This window comes from Sinohyriopsis cumingii, chromosome 15, assembly GCF_028554795.1.
Source record: "Sinohyriopsis cumingii isolate HCF-2022 chromosome 15, ASM2855479v2, whole genome shotgun sequence".
Lineage (NCBI taxonomy): Eukaryota > Metazoa > Mollusca > Bivalvia > Unionida > Unionidae > Sinohyriopsis > Sinohyriopsis cumingii.
In genome coordinates, this window is record NC_142975.1 from 46,779,020 (window position 1) to 46,805,673 (window position 26,654).

Genomic DNA, 26,654 nt, shown 5'->3' on the forward strand with positions numbered 1-26,654 from the left:
GGGAGGGTTGTCAGCGCAGGTTTCTCACGTAAAATCAGGCGGAACATCGACGAATAAAATAAGAATAGTATGGCGTGTGACGTTTAAGGTGAACCGCAGTTCAAACAACATACGATTCAAGTTATGTCAATTCAAATCCCTTGATACCAATCTTATAGACTCCGCCCGACTGAGAAACGATTAATACTTTTCAACTACCATACATGAACGAGTGAATGAATGAATGATAGGCAATTATTGTTCATTTTTTACATAGTGTTATGGTTACCCTTAATTCTTTGACGTCAAGTGCTAATTTAAATTCGAATCGTTTGTCTAATATCTTTAAAAGCATGAAAATCTTTAATTAGATTAATTTAAACAATAGTAAATCTAATTGAAATCATTCATTCTTTACATCTGGGAGCAGGTGCTGGACGAGATTGGATGAGAGCATTCTATATATTAAAACCTTGACTTTTTCATTTTGAAGATTCTACACTTTGTATCTATACCATTGTTTCGTGTACTTTTTTGGGTACATCTAAACCTACTCGTCAATGTATAACAAGTATTATACTGATATGCCGTTAGATACACACACAAAAACCCAGGGGCGAAGTATAAGACATTTTGGTTCTCGATATTTCGATGACCTTTAATATCCTTGTCTGAAGATGAATTTTTCACAAGTAGAGACACTGTTTTGCCAGGCTTCATAAATGAGTAACATTTTTTTTGTGCAATAAACAAACTAATGTAGGTGTTTAATCCAATAGATTTTCGCTATTACTTTCCGCCATAATATCGCTGTAGCATTTCACGGGTATATGCATTATTTAGAGATAGATACAAATCAATATCCTAACTTCAACTCTCTGGTGGATGTTGTCATGGAATACCTGATTGACATGGCAAATTCGAATAACTCTTGACATGGTTTCTTAGTGTAATTTGCGTCTCGAATACCCAGAGATAGATTCGTGTCTGATCGTTTAGTATAATGATGTTTCTCTCACGCGATGTCTCAGAAGTTAATTTCACTGTATTTTGCCACATTTTACGGCTATAGGCAAAAACTTCAAATGAATCACCTGCTAGCTAACTGATTAAATTTTGATACTAATACTAATACTAATACCTTCGCTATGCTTTGTATAGTTCGTTGACTGTAATTAACGATGAAGCTTGCCATGATTTTCACCATGGGAAGCGATTGTACGGTAGTGTACTACTGTGTAGCAGGATCTGCTTGCCACGATTGATGAACCTGTGAGGAAGTGGCGTGAATTGGATTTTCCATGGGTTTTTTCCTCGTGAATAAATTAAGTAATAAAAGTTAGGTCATGCTAGGAGGTTTGCTTTGGACTTACCACATGGAGCGTTTACAGGTGGATAAAGAAGTCCTCATATTTGCGACCAGTCCTAAACATGGGGTTTCCCGTTAAATGAGTCATCGAATATTTTTTAATTAAAATTTCCAGAAGGATATGGCTAAATGTAATCATTGTCAAACATATTGCTGAATTCTTTAACAACAATCTAAGTTCTTCGTTCATTAAAACGACTATGCTTCTATAAGTACAGCATTAACCCGTTTTTTTTAACACAAATCTTTTGATAAGTCGACAGAACGTGTAATATTATATATTCTTATGTGGGAATGACGTATATATCAGTGTAGGTATTGTCTTTTCCTTGTGGCCTTAACAGAGATGTCTTTTCTAGAGGTATAAGAAATATGTGTATATTGTACATTTGTCGACAATATTTTGGCTTCAAAGTGTATTTGTTGGCAAAGTGGAGAGTGTACTGATTGAGTTCACATGTAAGTATTCTTTGTCATTCAGCTAACAGAAGAAACTGTGATCAGTTACAGATATATCTGATATCGTTAGCTTATCCCGGTATACAACCACAGGTATGTACAAATTAAGAAATGTCACCCCAATATGAGATATGAACCCAGCCAGATCCTAACAAATTCATAATACTGAATCGCCCATGCGACCTTTACACATGCAGTTTTCTTGAAGATTAACAGATTCACCAGTTGTTGATCATTTGGTCCTCTAGAATAAAAAAAAAAATCTCATACAGCTCTTTCTCATTTGATCATCTAGCATAAGGAGAAGCTCATATATGTGTTGGTCGTTTGGTCATCTAGCATAACGATGAACTCACACATTTGACAATTATACAGATGTGACAGCGGCCACAAAAAAAATAATTTCTTTTGACGGAGGGGGGGGAGAATAAATAATGGAAAATAGCAACTTGCTATTTAATTAACTAATTTTCAGAGAGATGAAAGAAATATGTCGTCACTTATCATGAAATTAAGAATAGTATCAAAACGAATTAATGCCTTTTTGTTTATTTGTTTGGACGGAATATAGGTGCGCTTAAAGCTATTTCTGTTGAACATAAGCATTCAGGAGAATAATAGTGTAAAGTTTATTATTTCAAAGATCAAAGAAGAAAACTTTGAATGTTTTGCAACGTAAAGGTTTAACAAAACTGTAACACTTGAAAAATGAAATGTGTAGCCTCCAAAAAATGACAATATAAGTTTCCATTTGACCTAAGCTAATTTAATGAGACAATAACACTCATCAAACATCGGTAGATAATAAAGGATAAGAAACAGATCAAAATGTGGGAATATTTGGCTACCTGACATCTAAAACTTTCAAACAGCAGTTTGAAATGGAACTCAATCTTTGTAAAGGGTAACCTTAATACCATTACCTAGGAAGTATTTAATTTCAGAAAAGTAATTCTAAGCGAAACTGGAATCTAAGAGAAGACGACACAGATCGTGTTTTACTGACCCGTTTCATCTGTACACATGTACCACAAACGAGATGACATATTATGCTTTGAAGATTTTAAGGAGTTAGCGGCATAATGTTTCCGTTTATAAAATATAAAGAATAAATTGAATCGTTGAACGTTTGGTTGCCGAATAAAAATAATATGCCATCAGTCAAATGATAAATTCTCAATTGAAATTTACTGATTAAAGGTACATTGATAGAAGATTAGAGAGCATAAAATATTGGAGCATAATGTAATAGATGTTGAAAACGCGGTGCATTGGAATATGGAAAAGTTATAACATGGAAGACATTACAATTTTAACTGATCACCAAATCAAATATGAAAATAAAAGCACATACAAAAGCACTACTATTGAATAACATGGAAAGTGTGATAGGATTAATCACTGTAGATAATGTCCTAGAAGGGTGATATATCAAATTTTAAAAAAATATAAGAATAATAACATTAAAAACATGAAGCTAACTCAAACAATTTCTAACAAAAGCTGAAATTAAATGCAATGTTACGTACTGCCTGTTTGTCTCGAAGATTGTTTAAAAAAAATGAAACGTAAATACTGAATGAGTCGTGAGGATCTTGAAACTTTTTATTTAATGTTATTCAAAGAATGAATATCAATAATGTCAGCTATACTATCAAAGATACATATTTAGGATACATTTTATCATGTCCAATTTCAACATATATATATATATATATATATATATATATATATATATATATATATATATATATATATATATATATATATAAACTTTTTGCCACAGATCTAATTGCTCCTGCGATTGTTAAATCTTTTGACTTCATATTTACTTCTAAATAAAAGAAAAATGGACGTGTTATTATCTTATTCCTGCTGTCTCCTCTACTGATGAGATTCGCTTTTTTTGACCTTCAGATGACACATAGAAATTTAGAAAGATAGAAAAGCAGCAGTGTCAATGAGCACAACAAATAACCAATTATATTGCTACTCATGCTTGCGAGAGTTGACATCGTGTACGTTTTGCAGAAGAATGGCATATACAGACAATTTAAACATCTAATTTATTCACATTGATGTTCTTTCAAGAAAGGACCCCACCTGTTTGATATGCTTGAAAAAATAAAAACCTAACTCCATTGACGAGCTTCGTTTACACATGTAATAAAGATGGAAATAAAAACCAACAAATAATGCCAAAATAAGCTATTAGAATAATAAATAATAAATAAATAAATAAAACTACCAAAATATCAGGTAAGGCTGATACTACCTACTTTGTTGACTCAAAGCAATTTTAAGCCCTTTTAATGTTGCACACTGAATGAATAGTCTATATGTCCTAATAGAGCTATTCCGCCACACAGTGTTCCTCGACAACCTACGTTTCTCAACATTTGCTGTATGCAGAAAGCACTTGCAATAGTTATTTTATTTTGCAGCTGCAGTAATTATTGAACTCATGTTTCAGCTTTTCATCAAATTGTACATTTGTTTATTTATCTTTCGAATTTGTTTATGTTTGTGTGTAAACCTTTCTCTAAATGCCCAGGTGTTCTATTGTGCTAGATGTCCAGCTGTGCTAGATGCCATACTGTGCTCCATGTTCAACTGTGTTAGATGTCCATCTTCGCTAGATGTCAAACTGTGCTAGATGCCCTACTGTGTTCGATGTTCAGCTGTGTTAAATGTCCAACTTTGATAGATGTCGAACTGTGCTAAATGTTCAGCCGTGGTATATGTCCATCTCATCATGTTTTTCTCATTTCAAAGCTTTCCATCTGCTCTTCCATAAAGTTTTTGTGCTTATGTTTGTATTTTTACTAATGCTTTTGTTGACGTCTTCGATCTGTTTCTTTGTTTCCATTTTCTAGCTCTTTTTATATAAAAAAAATGTAACCGATTTTTTAGGTTGAGTCCTATAATTGACAACTTCGACATCATTTTCTTAACTTTATACTCCTTCCGCTTTTGTAAAGAACAAAGTGGATCTAAACTTCTCTTACGTGTTAACCAAACTACTCAGCTGCGTCTTATTTGACGACTGTTTTTTGCTGTTATTATCATTCAGTGTCTTTGTACAACATTAGGTTCTTGAGGATATTTAGGTTGTGTTTATACCGTTTCTCCAATAGCTATCCAACATATCTATTTACATAAACTATGCTTAAAGGTTTAATATGTTAGAAGCAAGAACATTATATACATATTTATTGCATCTTCAGTACCTAATTCTTTGAAACAATTGGAGTCTTCGTGTTATTTTCATTGAAATAGGTGCTAAATGGTTTGTACCAACATCTTGGATAATCTTCAATTCAACTGAACACTATATATATATATATATATATATATATATATATATATATATATATATATATATATATATATATATATATATATATATATATATATATAATTGTGATCCGCCCATGGCGCAAAAATAAGTATATATTAACTTTCTCGCGAGCGTCTGCAGTTGATTCTAAATCAATTATCAATTTCCACACATTAATAATTAGTGACGTATGAAAAAACGATATAAGTATTAATAATCCCCGTTTTCTAAAGGAATTTAATATGGTACACATATGCGTCACAATCCTTCTGCTTTCTCTTCCAAATCCCCTATCATGCATAACGGACAGATTACGCAGTGAGAGAGAAAACGAATTAGGGCTGGATTAAAACATTGAAGTAGAAATTACTCCAGTTGACCAAGTTACTCGTCGTAGCCGTGTGTGTACACTTTCCTTGGGATTTATCTTCAGTGTTTATCAATGATACAAAGTTGCAAATCATGTCGACATTATACTGTAAATTTCTCGGTTACGTGGTACACATACTGTGATGTATTTAATGTTTTATCGTCGTTGTTGTTTTTTAAACATACTATAATGTTCTAAAAATCGAGAGAGAGAGAGAGTAGATTTTATCCTTATAATAAAGAGTGACAAGACAGTAAGTGCCCGTCACACACAGGCTTGGTGATGTACCAGTACTGAAGCTTGGTGGCACTGAATCTAGCAAAATTACTAATCAATTAAATGAAAGACACATATATGCATAACGATTAAATCTGATACCTTACTCATGCGCATGAACAGTGGATACAACAAAAATAAAACAGAACCGATTAAAGCATGGGATTTCAACAACTAATTCAAACGATTCCGTACATAGTACCGGTAGCTTCTCGTAGCTCGGTGGTTCTTTCCAGGGTTTTCCCGGGTTCTTCCTCCACCATTAATACTGGACACCATGTATAGCATATCTTGTGCTGAAAAATGGCGTTAAACCCCATTACAACAACAACAACAATACCGTAAATATATGGATATCATCCGTGTATTGAAATATCGCCAAGATGAATATCTGGAACTATAAAAACATGATTGACAGGTGGATATATCAATACAGGATTACTGTTAAATTTATATCCAAGAATGAAAGTGTGTGAGTGTCTGTGCGTGAGTGGTGTGGATTTTAACGTAGTTTGAACAAATTCAGTCATATCGCTATGATGTCTGCAGCGTGGCAGTTTATAGTGAGTTCTAGCACTGAGCATCATGCCGCAGACAAGTAGTATGATATCCCACCCAGTCACAATATCCTGACACCAGGCCCACCAGTCGTATCACTAACCCCTTAATGCTGAGCGCCAAAAGAGGCAGCTGTAAGTACCATTTTTTATATTCAAGTCTTTGGTTTGACTCAGCCGGGGTTCGAACCCGAAACCTCATGCATCTGAGGCTGACGCTCTAACCACTAGGCCACCGAAGCAGTCCCCCAAGAATGAATAATATATGGTTCATCAATAAATATGCTATTTAGTTTGTGGCATCCAGGCGATGAACATGACATTTCCGATTTTACAGCTCTCGTCCATTGGGAAAGAACAACCTTATTGGGTCCATTCCTTCCATTCTGCCGAAGGATCACTCGAGAGCATCATTATCCCGTAGACCCTCTGGCCCAGAACCTGTTGCCGAGAAAACCAGATACATTCTTCGAACAAATTTCACCATCGACTTCAGCACCCTGGTTACACAAAACCAGAGAATTAAACGATTCCCCTTGTAAGCTAATATATAATGGTCAAGTTGTGTGATACACCAGACACGGTTAAACACGAATACAACGATATAGGTTACACGTGCTCGCATGTGAATTAACTTCATCATGCATCAACTTATTTCAAAAGAAATACTGCACAATATTATTTTTAAAATAACCACGTTCGTGTACGATTCCCTCTCTGGCAAAAATATTCACATTGGATTATAGAATCTCTAAAACTACTAATCGTCGAATGCATGTAATATATACTTGATGTCATCTTGTGTGTTCAGATGTAAAAATAGACAACTTGAAACATACTGATCTATCTCAAATCATGACATTACTGCGATACAAGTCTGACTCTGTACAGAACGGATAGCAAGAAAGAAAACATTTTCAGTTTAGCACACTACTGTGGCTGAAGATCGCCTGCTTTAAAGGTTATTAGCGTATGTATTTTTCACAATACAATCAATACCTGGTTTGGTGGGGCAGAGACCGCTGTAAGATAATTGTTTTTGTTCTGTTCAGGAAGACATCCGTAAAAGTGGACAGCGTCCTGACAATGTTCACCTGTATTGTGACTATACAGAGAACTCGAGGCAATTGGGTTTATCACCGTCAGCAATTTGTACGTGCAACAACAAATGAGCCGAACCAGGTATTTTGAAATAGCTGAAGCTGAAACTAATCACACAGGGCAATTCCGTACGCGGAAACAAAAGCTATGTACATTTTCGTTCATATATTATACAAAGGTATTTTAGTACTCACAATTTTGTGACATGCAACATTAGTAAGTTCCATGTACCAAATGAAAATATCATTAATTTTATACTGCAAACATTTCAGAACATTAAAAAGGATTTGGTGAAAGGGATTGAACATTATAGCGGTTTTAGAAACATATACGATGTAGAGTATATAGAGTTAAATTTGAATGCAGAATGTATCATATGTCAAGGATAACGAGGCTCGATTGCCTGCAGCGTGAAAGACTACAGTATCAGTTGTTCCCATACCTTTTCCTCGGGATGTTTCATTAGTAATAGTGCAACGTACTCAAGCAAAAACGTGTTCTGAGTAAATTTTTTAAAAATAAAACAGTAACGTCTGAGCAAGGTAATAAGTGATAATTATAGCAAATACAACAGATCCAGTGCAATACAAAATGATATATGGCAACAAAAGAACAGCAGAGGAACGCTGGAGACCGCAACTCCATCAAAATAAAGAAAAAAGGGACAAATTAAAAGAGAAGTTGAAACTGGACACTTGCTTGAAGTATCATAATTTGTTACTCTTAACATACAAAAAAACCCCAAATATCTGCTAGATCAGTAATAAAACTGACGCTGTTATAATAATGAATGAAGGAGAAAAAAACGGTGAAGCAATTGCACGAAGCAACCGTCGGTACTATTTATTTTGAGCAAAAAGGATCGGAACAAGGCAACAATAGGGATGCAATATTTAGTAGTACTACAGACGAAACATGCAGATTGAACGAAAACAGTGCTAAGAAACATGACTACTGAAATAAAAGATAAACTAAGCGAGTTTTGGTTACTCAAAATGTAAAAAGTAACAACATGGATGATATTTTGGTCTATGCACTTCATATCATCGCATTATTAAACAACCACTTCCGAAAATGAACTAATTGTATTAGCCTTCCAAAGAACAGTTAAAACGAAAATACATATCGATTGTTTATGTGATAATTGCCAGCGTGTTTATTGTTTGCATAATTTTGTAACAACCTCTCAGACTGACTGAAAGCGCATGCTTTAAAAAAAATACTGATCGTAAACTTTGTAATATTTAAATAATAATAACATCGATATACGGCAAATAAGCAACACAGTCCAAAAAGGATACCGCTAATCCGCTACATCAACGTACTGTGTACATCCTGAGTAGCATTAAACAAGAATAAATTTTAGAAGTTTCTATACCAAAACTGTGATAAAAATATGTTAACTGTATAAGTTAGTTTCTTTGTCTCGTTTCATGTAAAGATAAACGGAGATGCTGATAAACACGCTCTGGTAAACAATCTGGTCACACTACTTGTGAAAGACTTCACCATATATTATTTCATCGATGATCTTTCCTAGCTGAATTATTGCAATACCTTTATACCAAATACAATTTTGTCGATAAATGATTATTTAGAACATATCAAATCGAGGAAGGTAACATTAAAGAAAACATTTTGATGGGTACAATCAGGGACAGGTAATTCATGAAGCAATGCCAAAGAGCAGCTTATTCCGCTGTCTAAACGTAAAAACCTTTACAATACTATTCAGCTTGAAAATTGTATACTGCACCAATTTGCTCTTCCTCTGGATTGCAGATTTAATATCACACTTATCAAAGACTGTGAATTGCTAGGAAATGTAAACCAAACAATGATGTGGAAAATGTTTACTAAAATAATGATGTGGGAAATGTTTGTTACAATCCAGTATGATCACTTCAGAATTAACAGCAAAGTGATTTGGATGACAAGGACAGAACTGGAACTGATTTTACATGACTGCATCATTTTTTAGAAATCTATAGCTCTACCAGCCAGTATGGTTTTAACAAACCTCTCGAATCTGAAAGTATATTTTTACATGGTAAATATAGTTAAGAAAGTAACCATATAATGTTTTTCGTCTCAGCAATATAACAAATCTCAGCGGCTACGGAAAGCCTGGAAAATATTATTTATTTCCAGGGTTTCCAAATGAATCAACAGTTAACTTAAGCTACAACATATTTCTTTGATGAGTAACAAAAGTACACTAGGATAAGTAACACAAGTGTTAACCATTTTTACATTGATATCCATTGCATCTTCCCTGATTTTGAGAAAGTATACATGATAAATTGCATGGTCATGCTCACAAGTTAAAGTTCAACAAGGGATTTTCTTTGGAACCAACAGAAAAGAAACTGTAGATGCTCACAAATATATATATATATATATATATATATATATATATATATATATATATATATATATATATATATATATATATATATATATATATATATATATATATATATATATATATATTCTTGTCTCTGATGCTTATCCCAACAGCTAATACTCAAGTAAAAAATATATTTGTACTTGAAACAGCCTCATTACTTGATAAATTTCTGGAGTGACAGATGCGAATAGTTATGTTTGCAACTAATCTGAGACTAAATACAGACACTTTTTCAATTACATCATCATTATCTGTCTACATTTTCTTAATCTGGAAAGGGGGAGCCACGGTAGCTCAGATGCTTGCGATTCAGACTCGTAATCCAAGGGTCGAGTGTTTGATACCTGCCAGATCAGACCATCTCAGCTGCCTTAGCGTGTTCTTGGATAAGGGCACATATACCGCATGATATAGAAAATAACGTGCTGAAAAAGGCACTTAAAACCAAACATTCTTCGGCAGACTAACGACAGAAAGCGAAGAAAAGAGACAGTAGTTGATTGGTACATACCAATGTATAAATAATTCATGACTTGTGACAAAAGCAACGTTGATGATGCAAAAAAATATTTCTTAAGTCATCTTTGCATATCTCTGTCGGTAATATCAAAAATGTACAATGTTCGTTAAATCCAAAAGAACTAAAGTTTTTGTTATATTTTACAGTCAAAACAAAAAAGTTAATTTTGAAAAAAAATCTTTAATGTATGATGAAAAAGGAACAAATATTAATTGCATTTCATAGCTCCCTTTGCTTATACAGATCGTTCTATATTATTTAGGTATCGTTATGTTTTATGAATCTAAGATGCCTACAAATCGGATGGTCGATTATTTCTTTTTCCTCTTTTATGAAGCCATGCTGAATGAAATATTTTTGCTGCCATAATGTTCGGTATGATTTTTACATCTGGATAACTTTTACATGTGTCTTTATGAAAAGATGCCCGTTATAATCAGGTCACTAATAAATGAAAAATGGCATATATCATGGATATTTACATTTCAAATTGTAACTATGTCCTTGATCTCTATTTTTACCTGTTAAATCTGTGTATTTTCAGTTATTTTCCTCCCACAAAGGAAACATATATGCTTTTCATCATTAGACAACTCGGGATCTACATTTTTCAATTTACAATCTTACTCAATGCATCTTTAAACACTTGAATACAATCTGCACTCATCTGAAGTACAAAGAAACACCAGATGGAAGGGAGTGTGGTTATCTGTTTAGATTGTTTCGGATATGGCATCACCATACATACTGTGTCCTTGGCATACTCGTTGGATGCTAAGTGTCACTTTATCTTCTTCAGTCGACCTTCAGTAACTAGATTTTTAAAATAGATATATAATGATGACTGCAAATTTCTGCACAATAGTACTTTCGAAGTCACAATAAATAGCATATGGAACTTTATATATATATATATTTGTTCTCTGTGCTACATTTCACTGTCGGACTCTAGTCCAACATACCTGTCTGACCTCACCCATGTGTACACACCAGCAAGATACTTACGCTCCTCTTCTGACAATCGTATCCTCATTATTCCCACTATGAAAACAAAGTCATATGGACAGCGTTCTTTTGCATACCAGTGTCCAGCAACGTGGAATGAATTGCCCACTGAACTTAGACACAAAGACACAGTGATCACATTCAAGAGGGCTCTCAAAACTCACTTATTTCGACAGCAAGAACAAACTTAAAGACCTAATGTTTCCTACCTGAAATATTCTCAGCATGTTTTTTTTTATTTTTTAATGTTTTTCTAATTTCATGTTGTTTGTTTTTGTATTAATATTATGTTTCGTATCTTATAGATGTTGTCTAATGTTGGAAAGCGCTTAGAGCTTCTAAAGATTAGGCGCTATACAAAGTCCTCATTATTATTATTATTATTGTTATTATTATTATTATATATATATATATATATATATATATATATATATATATATATATATATATATATATATATATTGATAGTTTTTGTTACAACGTAAGTTCATAGTTATCTATATAACATTGAATTGGTAGTAAAAAGAATTAATACTCACTAAAACTTTCAATGTAATTTATTTTAACTGTATACTTTATGGAGTTCTTCGTGTAAGACAAGTCACTAAACTAAAATATGGCCGACTTGCTAGAAGAATCTAGTTATAACCACACAGCAACAAATAACAAAGTTTCGATGAACAAAAGTTTTGGTATTCTTGTTGACAATAATTTACTTTGGTCTGATCATAAAAGTCTCATTACAAAAGTAAATATTTTTAAAAAATTAATTAAAACAAATACCTGTCTTTGGCTATTAAGAAAAATAAATTATTTCATTCGAAAACAGTACTGTGTCACTTTTTACAAGAACTGCATTCAGCCTCAATTTGACTATTGTAATAACATATGGGGAAATACTTCCGATGTTAATATTAAGAGATATTTCAACAGTAAAAAATGAGCCTGTACAATAATCCTTGAAGTGAATCCAGGAAACATTTTAGAGATGATAGGCAAACATCCAACTTTTTCAAGAACAACTTCACGTACAAAAAGCCAAACTGATGTATAACGTTTTTGTTATGTCCACACGTTCACTTGAGAAATGATTTTAAATGCAATAAACCAGCAACAACCCGAACCTTAAATCAATGCAGAGAAGTACCAGCAACACTCCAAACCTCAGATAAATGCAGAAGTACCAGCAACAGCCCAAATGCAATGAAGTACCAGCAACACCCCAAACCTCAAACTAAGGAGGTAGTAGCCTACTGCCGAGCTCTGTAGCGTCATGGTCATACATGATACACTAAAGTGGGTGGTATTATAGAAGGGTAGACAGATGTAACTCTACAATGAATGATACCAAATAATCTGGAATATCTAGTTGCACTATAAAATACAGATAGAAAAACCTGATTTTGTGGACCCGACTTTTTATTCACACAAAATTCGCCCGTGGTCGGAATCCGATTTTGTGTCTAGATTTTAGACTTTTTGGTCTCAAATCTAAGGCAAACGGGTATGAACTGCAAACAGACATATGAGCCTTTGAAAAAGTAGGATAAGATGGGCATTTGGAATAAAGAGTGGTCTCCGTACAAAAATAATGACTCCGTTTAGCACAAAAGATAATAAATTTAAAAAATCCAACTTTTACCCTTCTGCTCATGCGCGAGTCAAATAGCCAACGAAAAACGATGTTTCTAACACAACTAGGCAATATGTTATTGAAAGATGAATGGGGATTTGGTGTTTTCGAGTCTATTCAGAAATAGCTTTCAAAATGTGCTTCCTACTCGATTTTCAGGCAAAAATGACAAAAAGCTCCAGGGGTTAGTGTGTTAATAAAGCGCCCAAGATTTTATGTGTATGAAGAGTCACTATCATCCTGTGGCCCAAATCAAGTGTCATCCAACTAACCTTCTCCCGAAACAAAGAGAGAGAAAAATGAAGAAAACTTCATTGTTGGGTCACATGAGGAGGTAACCGGTGTTGACAACATCAATGGAAATGTAATAATCAACATACCAAAAGTAAATATGATATTGGAAACATTGCGCATAATGCATGACAAAGTTGGAAGTTGCGATCGATACAGTCCACAGATGTATGCAAGCAAAACTCAAGGACTGTATCTTTTTAAGTTAAATGTACAAACTGCAATCTCCAGGAAGAAGAACAGGCAGTTTTTCAAGAAAAGTGCCAAGGACAGAGAAAGAGAGGCACAGTCACAGGAAATTTAAATGAGATGTTGGCACTTTCTTGCTACAAGACCAAAGTTGGAGTGACTGACCTAAGATTTATATCATGTCTGAACATTCAACCTCCTTCTTCTGGCTAGTTATATAAGAAACGTAATGAACTGTCTAGTACTATAATAACTGTCAATGAATCTGCTTTAGTGGAAAATCAGAAATTTGTTCATGAGGTTAATCAGTTAACATACAAAGGCATTCATGTACAGACAGACACTGCATACAACCACAGACCACAGAGTGGAGGGGAGTCTGCCACACAGTCTGTGGCTATAGTCATGGAACATTCCACAAGCAGAAAACTTCCCCTCTGTGTGTCCATTGCAAACAAACTATGTGGAAATAAAACGTGCATAAACTTAAACTGCAAAATAAATTGTCTCACAGAAGACTCTTATGTCCTTCACAGAAACTAAGTTAGCAAAGGAAAATTTAAATAAGCTTGAACTGTTAAACATACTAAAGATTGATTCTTACACTTGCGATGCAAGCGCTTAGCTTGAAAGAACTGTCAGGGAACATGCGCACACTTCAAAAATGTAAAAAATGTACATTTAATTGGTCCCTTCCCTGGTAAGGACAAAGATCTCTTTCAACAAAAATTGGCAACTGCTATCAGGAGAAGAGTACATTTTGAGCTTGTACGCATACAACTTCAGTTCTGAGGAAGCATTTTTGGCAATGACGAAGGCAGCAGTCCAAAAGTTTATCCATTGTTTCAGTAATAAGCATGGAAATTGTCGAAAAACTTCCTTAGTCTGCCTTGCCCATTTAGCATCCTATTCATCAAAATTTCTGCCATATGGTAAACATTTAAATCTTTCTTATGATAATACTGAAAAGCTTGAATTGGTACTAAGACATTTTGTCTCAGATGTCAAGCTAAGTAAAATTTCACGCCTTCCAAACACAAATAAATGTGAAAGCTTGTACAATAGGATTTTTACACATGCACCTAAGACATCAGTATGGAGCAGAAATTTTGATGCATTGTCATTCAACCCTTCATAGCTCTGTGTATGGTACAGGAAAGTCTACACTCCTACTGGCCAAGTCTCGTGAAATTGTTTCTTATAAATCTAATCCAGTATTTCAGCACATGGTAGAACAAGATCAAAGAACAGTAAAAGATAGGGAGAGGAAATCGAGTCTTCAATATAAGTATAGACGCTACATCAAATGCAAAAAAAAAATGCAACAGAAAACTTGTACAAAATTGAATATTGCCAATTAAATAAATAATTTTGTAACCAGTAAACATTCATACAGTTTAAATCCATCAAATTAACACCATTTAACAAATATTAAATTTACCTATCACAGTACACACCTCCCATAGGCCCTATGGCCTTTGCATTCATCATTGGCTTTACATGATTTTCTAGCCATATTTGCTCTTTTTGGTTCAAGTGATAAATGATTAGGATTTATACATGTTTTTGTATGGCATCTTTGCAATACCTCACACTGAGATGGTAGTGAGTTTACGTAGTTTCTACATAAAACTTTAGTCGGTGATCCAAAACAATCTTTCTTTTCCCATGAAAGGTTACATAAATTATTCCATAACCATGTCGGTCATGTGAGCCTGTCCAAATGTGACACTTGCTGGTGACTTGTGTACGTCGAGCTAAATCTCTTTTAAATGTCATTAATTCTTGAGCTGTTAATTTGCTTTGAAATATATCTGACATATCTTAATAAACCAAAACCATATGATACTATAGAATTTTTTTTCTGAAAATAAAAAAATATTGAACTTCATGATAATGAATTTTGTTGTGGTTTTTTTTACATCTTTGTCCATATGGTTTTATTTGACAATTAAAAAAAATAAAAAATACCCATATTATTACCAGTTCAAAGAGGAACTGATATCATCTTCCTTGAGAAAGGTGAAATTAATGCAACATTTTTAAGAACAAGTACACACAGAGGTTTCTAATTGCCATTAGTCGATGCAAACTTGTGTACAATGACAAGGGACCTAACTTTTCTCAAGCCTACCTGCAACCTCTTAATTAAAGCAGATTTTGGAATGAAAGACACATTTAAGTTCTAAAATGTAGTGAATATAAACTAAATGAGCCAATATTAATACAAAGAGCATTAAATATAACTCTATGGGTATACACCCTAATGCTCTTTATGGGGGGCACTCACCAGTTATTTTGTACTTTTGAGAGAGTGACGTAGGTAAGGTGAAGTTATTTGCATTTGTAACATGCACAATAGAGCTAATGTTGGCATAACTCTATGCTACTTTTATGTAAAGTGGCTGACATTTCTTTGGATACTGTACTTGTGGAAACTGTACATGATCTAAGCACATGGTACAACAAAATGGATGCTCCCCTGTGCTTAACAAATTAACCAGAATTAATCAAAAGTACATTAACTTTAGCAGTTATTAAAATAGGGAAAACGAATTTTGCTGAAGTAGACAATAGCAGCTACTGAAAGTGCAATGAACCAATTACAAAATATCTGAAAAGTAAAAAAAGTTATCAGCTCTTTCTTCTACAGTTTACCTCTCAAGTCCAGTTTTTTATACGAGCACATCTTAAGTGAGCCCTAGCCGTATACTCTAGAACCTAAATTGCACCCATCAATCATATATCAAAATAAAGAGAATTCAAAGTTCTTTTAACAACACCTAGGATGTACAAAGTCTTTATTATATAGTCAGTATAACCAGTGAAGAAATCCTGGGAAATTTTTTTCCTTAAAATTCTAACCAGATGCAAAATACGAAACTGTAGAACACCACCTAAGTAAATATTTTCCATACTAAATTTTTGTCTGTTTCCCCTACCACCACTAATTTCTTCTTTTCATTTAAGCAACTTTGTCACTAAAGGTTTTTGTCTGCCCCACACACACACGCACACAAACACGATTTCTTCTTTTCATGTGAGCAAGTTTATCACTAAAGGTCTCCTGATCAAGAGATTGAGTTGATGCATTAATTTATAAACAGTACCTTTATCATATAAGTTTCTTTATGTTTAGAACCAATCATATTAAGCCACCAGCATTGAGAGATATTCCTAACATCTGATTCCAATTATTGGAGTGTTTTAAAATTAAAATGTTTGAAGAATAAACATATAAAAAGAAATAGAATGGCAAACCATAAATGCTTATTCATAATAAAGAAATGTTTACTAGGTAAAGAAAATATGTTCAGTAAGAGTACAAAACCATTTATGTATCCATTACATTTTTCCTTCATCAAGAAATATTTGTGTGTGTATAATAGTATGTTCTTTTTTTATGTGTAAATAATGGTTTAATAAGAACTAAATGATTCTGGGCATAGATATTAAAGAAAATATCAACATGTAAGTTGTAGAGTTTAATAGTTCCAAAGATTACAGACATGGCAGTATGCTGCATACACTAAATGTACATAACAGTTTTCAGTTATACAAATAATCTTAGAAACAAACAATTACATTGAATTTATTTACAACATAATTATGGTAAATTGCTTTATCATAACTACTTTGCATTTTAAATAGATTTTTAATAAAATTGGTTCAGAAAATGAGTCTCAGTCAACAGCTAAAAATTAACTCTATTCCAGCTGAATTTTCAAAACCAAAATCCCAAAGAACTTAGGCTTACTAAAAAACAGGAAATACAAAACAAAACATAATTTAATGGTATGAAAATAATGCAGACATCTTTCAATTAAATTCATTGTGTTGGGAGTCAATGACTCGGCAACTTGCCAGTGTAAATGTCAATGGGAATAAACAATAATTGATAAAAATATGTGGTTGACAAATCTACATTTCCTTTGCTGTTTAGTAAAGAACAAACAAGTTCAAGGACAAGTCATTGATACAACAAATGAAAATAGATTTTAAAAACCTGCAAATGGTAATAAAAATGCTAGTTTACATACCAGTAATATAACTTAAAAAAGAAACGAATCCATTAAATATTATATAATTGAAATATAAAATAGTAGTATTATTTGTACAGTGTGTCAGACACTTGAGTATCCGAAAGAAATGCAATAAATCATACATATAAAACTAGAAAATATTAGATTTTAATTATTTTCAAAAACTGAAAGAGAGATCCACAAACTTTTATTCATTTACTCAGATTTTTCCAGGTATATGGGTTGATAAATTGAATTGATATTTAGTTTGCTGCAGATGCTAATGTTGAACTTATGTAATCATTCTCCATAACTGTAGCTGTACAAACAATAAGAAGTTTTCTTTCAAAAAGATAAAACGCCAACCCATCTGGGTTGATTTAAAATTTCTTCACTCACAGAATAATTTCAATTTTCTGAAGATTTTGTGAAACATTTTTTCACATATTCCTCCTTTCAGTGTGAATTTTCAATGATTCCAAATAGATACTCAATCTTGTTGAGGGAAACAAGCAGGGTTTAAACAGACAGAAGTTTTGATAATCCAGTCTGTACTGGTCTAAAAGTATATACATGTAGAGTTAAACTTTCCTAAGCTTGGCACTACGGACAACAAATTTTGGCCACTTCCCTAAGCCTGGCACTATGGACAATAAATTTTGGCCATTTTAAGGAAGTGGTCAGTATTGGGAAAATTTGACTGGTATAAGATTGATTTTAATGATACCAAAATAGTCTGTCAGGTTGCAGAGGGGGCCAGTCTACAGAAGATGCAAGGTTACAGAGGGGACCAGTGTACAAAGGAAGTCAGGTTACAGAGGAGACCAGTCTACAGGGGAGGTTGGAGTACAGAGGGAGCAAGTCTGGTTACAGAAGGGGTCAATCTACAGCAGAGGTCAGGTTACAGATGAAACTAGTCTACAGAGATGGCTAGGATAGAGGGGACCTGTCTACAGTAGGTCAGGTTACAAATGGGACCAGTTTACAGAGTGCGGGTTGCAGAGTGGGTCAATCTACATAGGTCAAATTACAAACAAAAAAAGCCAGTTTTCAGACTAGACCAGGTTACCAAGGAGGCCAGTCATTTGAGGAGGATAGTCAACAAAGGGGGTAAGGTTACAAAGGAGATCAGGTTACACAGAAGACTAGGTTACAAAGGAGGTCAGGTTACACAGGAGACTAGGTTACAGAAGGTATTAGTTACAAATCAGATCAAGTTACAGAGGAGGAAAATGTACCAAGAATCCAGATTACTGGTAGCAAATGGGGCCAGATTATGAACAGTTCTGTTTAGGGAAATTTTACTCCTATAAAATGAGAGAGAGGGCTGTTGGCTAAAATAAGCCAGGTATTTTATATTAATTACCATACCTTTAATCTAGGCTTTAGTATATGTAAAGCAAGATGGTCTCAGAGTTCATTGCCACTCTATTTGGCTTTTACATATGTCTGACAGGTTGTTTATATTGATTTATAATATATCATCCAGACCCTGTGTATGTTGTGAGAATTGCACTAATTGATTCACTTTATGTAATGTAATAATTGGAAATTAAAATTCTATTATTATAGAAAATCACATGTTCAAGTAACAGCCTTATATTTCTTCTTTTCTAACTTTATTTAAACATGCTGATGTATTTTTATCTTGACATCCTAAACCAAAAATGTATGGATAATTCAAGCCCATCGAGTATAACTCTGTCAACATCTATCCTGCCCCACTCAGGCATCAACTTTCTGTTACAGGTTTTAGATTCCATGATAGGAATAGGTTGTCAAGTTGTTTCATTGAATTCATTTAAATAAATTGTTGTTACTTTACATCCTAAAGAGAACTGTATCCAGCATTCTTATATACATCTCATAATCAAATTCATGTTTATTATAAATGCCATAATCAATAGGAAAGACATAAAGGGGAGACAACTGTAACGTTATGTATAATATTATAATGCTTATTTTTATAAAAGTATCAAATTCAGTGATAATTCTTACATTTCTGAAGTCAGTAAACTTCAGATGGTAAAGCACAGAACGATGACTATGGACTGATTAATAGCAATTATCATTCTATATATCTCTAATACAAAATAAGACTAGTCTGTAATTATGACAAGTGACAGTATAGTAATTAAGGACGTAACATGTGCCTACTGATTACACATGCAAAAAGGATGTTTCCAGAATAGCACTGTATATGTACACATCTAAAATGCATCTTACGGAATTTATATATATTCGAAATCTAACATGACTTAAAAGTGCTCTACTTAAATAATTGTTATTAATATGCCTAATGCTAAAATAAATAAATGAACTATATGGATATTTTCTTCAGCTAAATGCATATGGGGATATTCTTGTTTGGCACAAAATGGAATATTGAGAGATTAAACTTTACGCAAACAAGATTATTCAACTGAGACACTACCATATAGATAATTATAAATATTCAAGCTTATGATATATGCATGTTTATTTAGGGATACACTATCCCTAAATGGTCACTATACTAAAATGGAAGAAATTTAAATCCTAGATCTTTAATATCCTTGAATTATTAAATAAGTCAGTTTACTGTAGATTCTAGTTTTGATTTCCCAGAAAAGTGAGTTTTGGGGCTTTTTCTTTGTTCTTTTTGTTTCTTTATTGGGGTGGGGTGGAGGGCCTTTTCATTAGGTAAAAATGCTTTCCAAACAGTTCGTAACAATGTTCTTCTCTGTCATATCTACACTATCCCTACTATTTGTAATATTTATCCAGTACAATTTTAAGAGTTTTTCTTATGTACATTATACATCAGAGTGTCTTTTTTTTATAAAAGTTGTAACATGTCATACACAAACTGATGCATTGGGAAATACTCAGAAAGGGGAACAAATAGAGTTTAAAACCTGATAACGTTACAATCCAGTCTTTACTTACAATCTTTAACCATCACCCATCTCACAAATCTAGCAAGTCTCAAATTCCATCTCCATTATTTAATCATTTATAATTCACATACAAACAAAATTCTCCCATTCATTCCATGTCTGTTTAAAGGAAATTGTACAGTATTATTTCAAAGAATAGCACAATATTTAGCAGGCAAACTTTGCATGAGGCAGGAATTTTTATTTCAAGCACTTTTACGAAATATTGCCCTTGTCAAGCAAAAAAGTCAGGTCTATTCTACTAAGAGGAAATAAGGGATGGGATGGCTAGTTTCTTTTAAATACCAAAAGGCATAACTCTGACTATGGTACTCATTATATACAAAAATAAAACATTTCTGTATACCAAAATCGACCCACAGACATCCTTTCAGCTTGCTTTCAGACCCTGGTACATCCTTTTAAGTGCTAAATACCTCAAATATTACTAACAGATGCGGGGCCCTGAGTGGCTGAGTGGTCTAAAGCGCTCTCCGTTACGGATCACTGCCATCTCACCTCTGTCTGTGTGGGTTCGAGTCTAGGATTCGGCCAATGTGGGTATGTGAGAAAGCTTGCCAGTAGCTTCTCGTGGGTCGGTGGTTCTTACCGGGGTTTTCCCAGGTTCTTCCTCCACCATTAATACTGGCCGCCATGCATAGTCTATCGTGTGTTGAAAAATGGCGTTAAACCCCACAACAACAACAATTAACAAATGCCACAAAAGAAAGTCATGTTCATTCTGTGGTAGAAGAGTTTTGTAGTTGTTCATTGTTAGCATGCATCTAAATGTGACCAGATCTAAGTATTATTGAAATTCTCAAGGTTTTGCTTTAATTGAAATTTTTGTAATCTGACACACTTCACAATACTGACATTTATCTGGGGATATCAGGGAAACTTTTATACTTCAAGATTACGTGATTACTGTTCATAACTCAGCACAATATACAGGCCATGGCCTGTACACTGACCCCTATATAGATCTATATCCCAAATCCTAAGATATTCTTGGGTATGGATGGAGCTATGGATGGAAATAGGGGCCTGTGCATAAACTCCAATGTGAACATTACATTTACCAAGGTGGGCTTGACAATAGGTCAAAGTGACACAGTTTTGGCAGATGGTGTTCAACTCACCTAATGTGTGTTTGCAAAAAGTTGCATGAAGCTATGACTAATGGTGGTTGAGACTGACAAAAGCCAAAAAAGCATGAAATATATGTCATATTGACCTACAATTGATGGGAAAATGTTGCACCCACAAAAACACACAGATACATCAATTTCTATGACTCTGTGGCAAATAATATTCAAGAAACTAACAAAAATGCAAAAAGGTCAATAAAGTCAAACTGACTGACTTTGCCAAATTTGGTATTTTACTCAACAAGATGTATCTAAGAACTAAGACTCCCTAACTAAGTATACCTAATAAACCGAGGTAAATATAGCAGTGAAGTGTCAAATGTAGTTCACTCTGACCTACTTTGGTAAACTGGTGTTAAAACGCATCAAGCTGTATTCACATGTCAAGTAGCATGACTCTGTGGCCAACTGTACTAGACAGACTGATTACAATATTCAAGTATAAGCAACTTTTAAAAAAATCAAGATAAATGTTAATATCAAGGTTAATATGCCTACACTTAAAGAAAAGGAACTTTAATCACCCCATGGGATGACTCGATCATGAACTATACTTCACAGTGACCTATTTTTTAAAAAGGAGAATATATGGTATTTGATATAGAACATCTACTAGAGTGATCATTATATACAAAACTAATTATAGGACTTCATTAATTGTTATACCATGCTTAGTCTTGCACAGCAAAACACTGAAATAGTTCAATAGGTTTTCCTAACTGTGGATGAAAGGATACAAATATAAAATTCTATTTATCACATGACAAAATATGCTGACATTTCTCAAAATTTAGTGGACTGAAAGGAACTGCCTCTGATGTACGCTATAATCCTGTGCGATACCATGTTGTGATAGTACACTTTTGTCATATAAAAACATAAAGCGAGTTTATGGAATGTCCTTCAGTGATGTCATATGACATGCAAATAAGATTATTGTGATTAAAAGAATTAGATAAGTAAATTGATATACTGCTTAGGATTAAATGCAACACTGAGTTATGATAAAATTAAGTCCATTTAAGTCCATATACTAGACTATAGTAAAAAGGAAACGTATCAAATACCACAATGTCGGCCAATTCTGCACGTCGGGTAATTCTGCGCAACAATACGTCATTTCTGTAAACATTGTATTGCGTGCTAGTTTGGGTCAAAAATCCATTTTGTATCCAGAAAGAACAATGGTACATTAATTAGGAAAAGTGATATTCATAAAGTGTACAAAAATATCCCACATTTAGACTCAAAATGCACATACAAATGTGATTTCTAAATGGCAACGTGAAGACCCACTCCATGACCTTCGTGAACTTGTAACCCAGAAAATTCAATTTACTGTGCATCCTTTAGAATCATACAAATAAATACATTATATAAAAGATGGAAATGTGTACCTTAAAACAAAACTGTATTTTAATCCAAGTTTCCAATTTTGCAAGAAGTTGTCCCACACATACAAAATCGTCTGCTACCCAACGTGTCTACTTGCCGCTAGAACATAAATTATCAACAAATTCCCCGGCATATAGTCTCTTTCTAAATTCTGTAGTAATGTTTCCCCATCAACAAGATGTTGTAATCACATTACATCCTATTCATTGTTGTTTCTCTTCCACATAATAGGTTATTTTTCATAAAATGTTGAACTTTACTAACTTTTTTACAAGATCGGTTTAGTTTGTTTAATATCTCTTGCCATTTACTGGCATTTTTACATTTAAGTTTGTAAAACTAGCTATAAACCTGACCTAATTACTCGACTGAACTGGTGACAGAAACAGTCCAAAGTAATATATTTCATTTCTGTAGCCCAATGGATAAACATTACATCTTTTCAAAGCTATGCGCAGAATAGGCCAACATATCGCGAGTCAGGAAAACAGAGCTGTATCCTCTGTGTCCAAAATTAATATTATTTTGAACAGAATATTCTGGTGACAACTGCATCTTTTCAAATGGTAAGCATTGCTGTATTTTATTTTTGTCAATCGCTCGAATTCGGTATGCGTGTTGCTTCAATATTGGAAACGAAACCTTAAGTGCGCAGAAATGTCCGACAGCAGTGTAATAATAATAATTTATAGAGGGTGACTCTGTAGTCAAGGACTATTCGCCCTTGAGGCCCTCTTAACCCTTTACCTCATAGAGCATAGTGACAAAGTGCAGCACGCTATAAATAGAACACCTGTTACCTAGTCGACAGCATATGCATAGGCCTGCCTGTGAACTGTTAAGCAATGTAGTGTATGTTACGTTTAACAGCAGTTTTAACCATTTTACATTTGTGGTACACATCTATTATATGTGGAAAAATTTAAGAGTAAAGTCCGATTGTTATAGCTGTGTAATTATTTTTCAAGGAAGAATTTTTTATGTGCTTTAAAATCGAGAGAGAACTTGTTCACCGTCAGGTCAGTCAGGCCACGTGACCAACCGTAGCTGCCATTTCCGATACTCGAAATTTACAAGGTTTTCGTGTGCATCTACATCACTGAGTCATCTGAATTTGATAATTTATAAAAACTAATTGCTGCCTACATCAATATCAGAGCCTTTACCTAAGTTATTGAATCTTTCATAGTTGTGATTCTAATCGTGAAAATTCGTACGTAATGAATGAAATCCGCGATCGCCATTTTGGAGAGTGGAGATTATGACCCAGTTACTTTAAATAGCAGATTTCAACCAGTGCATAAATAGCTACCATGTGATCTGACGTAATTGTCATTCACAGAAATGAATGTAGTATCTAATAGGGGGGTTTTCCCCGAAGGTGGCGCTACGAAAACCAGCTCAAAATGGCTGATGTTTACAGCAGGCATCAAAAGGCGCTTCCATGCGAATCTTGTAGAAGCGTCAAAAGGCACTTCCATGCGAATGGAGTAGAGGCATCCAAAGATGCTTGCATGAGGTAAAGGGTTAAGAATCGTGTAATAAAGTACATTATATGAAAGATAGCAGTAATTACTGTATATTTTAATGTGTTCAGTATTAAAATAATCATATCTACTCATGATAAACCCATATCAGCTGTCACATGCCATATCTACCCAGGACAGACCCATATCAGCTGTCACGTAATGTGCCAGCAATTAGGAAACATATTCTCAAACCTTTTCAGCATGAGACTCAACTTCAATATTAAAACCCTATATTAAAATTTAGGTCAGTAAAATTTCACAGTCTAGCAGAGGATATCATGAAAATCCTTTATTCTAATTTAATTTATAGAGCATCACAGTTTTTGGACTTTGAGTCTGAGTTTTTACTCAAAATTAATGAGTAGGTTGGTGTACATATAATGATCTACTGACTGTAACATGCCCAGGAAATGGAAATGTTGTGCCTTTCACATCAAAAGACCTAGATTGCTCACTTCACTACTGACTGTACCATGCCCAGGAAATGGAACTGTTGTGCCTTTCACATCGGTAGACCTAGGTAGTTCACTTCACTACTAACTGTACCATGCCCAGGAAATGGAACTTTTGTGCCTTTCACATCAATAGACCTAGGTGGCTCAATTCACTACTGACTGTACCATGCCCAGGAAATGGAACTGTTGTGCCTTTCACATCAACAGACCTAGGTGACTCACTTCAGCTAGCCAGGACAGGTATGCGACCTTTGGAATAAGATCAAGTGGAAAATACAGACCTGCCAAAACTTTATCAAGCAACTCTGGGACTGATATTATTAACTTTTCATCTCCTTTCACCAAAATTCAATGAAAAATTTACTGAAATGACAAATTAAAAGGTAGGCTGATCCCGAGTCAAAAAGTATGTGCAGGTCGTGGCCTTGTTTATCTTGTGGTAAGCAGTTCAGAAGTTTGACCTTGTCATAAATGCATTAAATTTCCAGATCCTGATTGGTTTTAATATTTTTCCTCTTTTCTCCTTATCTTCATGTATTCCCTCATTTTCACTGTTGCTTAATAACTGTATGGAAGAGTGGTTCACTGTCCACTTGATGCATCCACCACATTCCACTGGATGAGTGAAGTATCCATTCCACCACATGAGATCACTGTTGTATCATCAAATGAGAAAGTCAAGGCAACCATGTCTCCAGAGTAGGGTTTGACACTGAGATGTTCAGCCTAAGAAAGAATAGGAAACAAGTATAAAAAAAAGAATTGAATGAAATTTCAAGTTTTAGTGACCATACACTCAAAGACTTATAAAAGTGGTACTAACAGCTGCCTCACTAGGCACTCAACATTAAGAGGTTAGTGTTAGGACTGGTCAGCCTGGTGTCAGGATAATATGACAGGGTGGGGTATCATGCTACATGTCTGCGGCATGATGACCCAGTGCTAGACATCACTATAAACTGTCACAGACATCGTAGCAATATGACTGAATTTTTTAAAAACCTATGTTAAAAATCCAAATCACACACACATTATGACTATGCATAGAAATGTCACAGAAACTGCACTAAATGCAATCTTTTAATACTGACACCAATGACACATATTACAATACCAATGGCAAGATAATACTGGCCTATGATTTACCACGGAAGGAAATTAAAACAGAATAGCATTATAAGAACAACTATTACAGGCGACATACTGTTTCTCTAATTACATGGTTAAACTGGGGTAGAGGGGACATTAATGCATCCATTTCGTGTTGCATCTACTTGAATCTGAAATTATTAGAAAGATTATGTAGAAACAAACCTAAATCTAAAAAACAGGATGATTTAAAAATGTGTACATTGTACCAGTAATAAACATGTGCAACATTAAATTTTCAGAAGAATAAAGTAGAGTACAGCTCACTTGTATTTTCGTTACCCTATGCATCATGGTGGGGGACTTGATCCCTCCACTTTCGCTCTGTGACAGAGCAATAAAATACCTACAAATCACCACCACGCCTAAGGCTCACAGACACACAAATGGTCTATCCACGATGGAGTGGCTGATTAGCATTACTGATTGACATTTGAAGAGCCAATCAATGATGACCAAACATGGAAAAACTGGGATGTCATGAGTGATTTACAATTAAATACCATTTCACCAATCATTGGTCTCTATTTCCATCA

General features: G+C 34.1%; 1 protein-coding gene across 1 annotated transcript in view; it reads right to left on the minus strand.

Moving 5' to 3' along the window:
• Window positions 1-18,344: 18,344 nt before the first annotated feature.
• Window positions 18,345-26,654, minus strand: part of LOC149781738 (echinoderm microtubule-associated protein-like CG42247) — a 113,163-nt gene continuing 104,853 nt past the window's right edge. Inside the window, exon 21 of the mRNA XM_089935006.1 lies at window positions 18,345-25,695. Coding sequence (XP_089791132.1) covers window positions 25,552-25,695 — 144 coding nt within the window. The 3' untranslated portion in view covers window positions 18,345-25,551. The remainder of the gene's footprint in view (window positions 25,696-26,654) is intronic.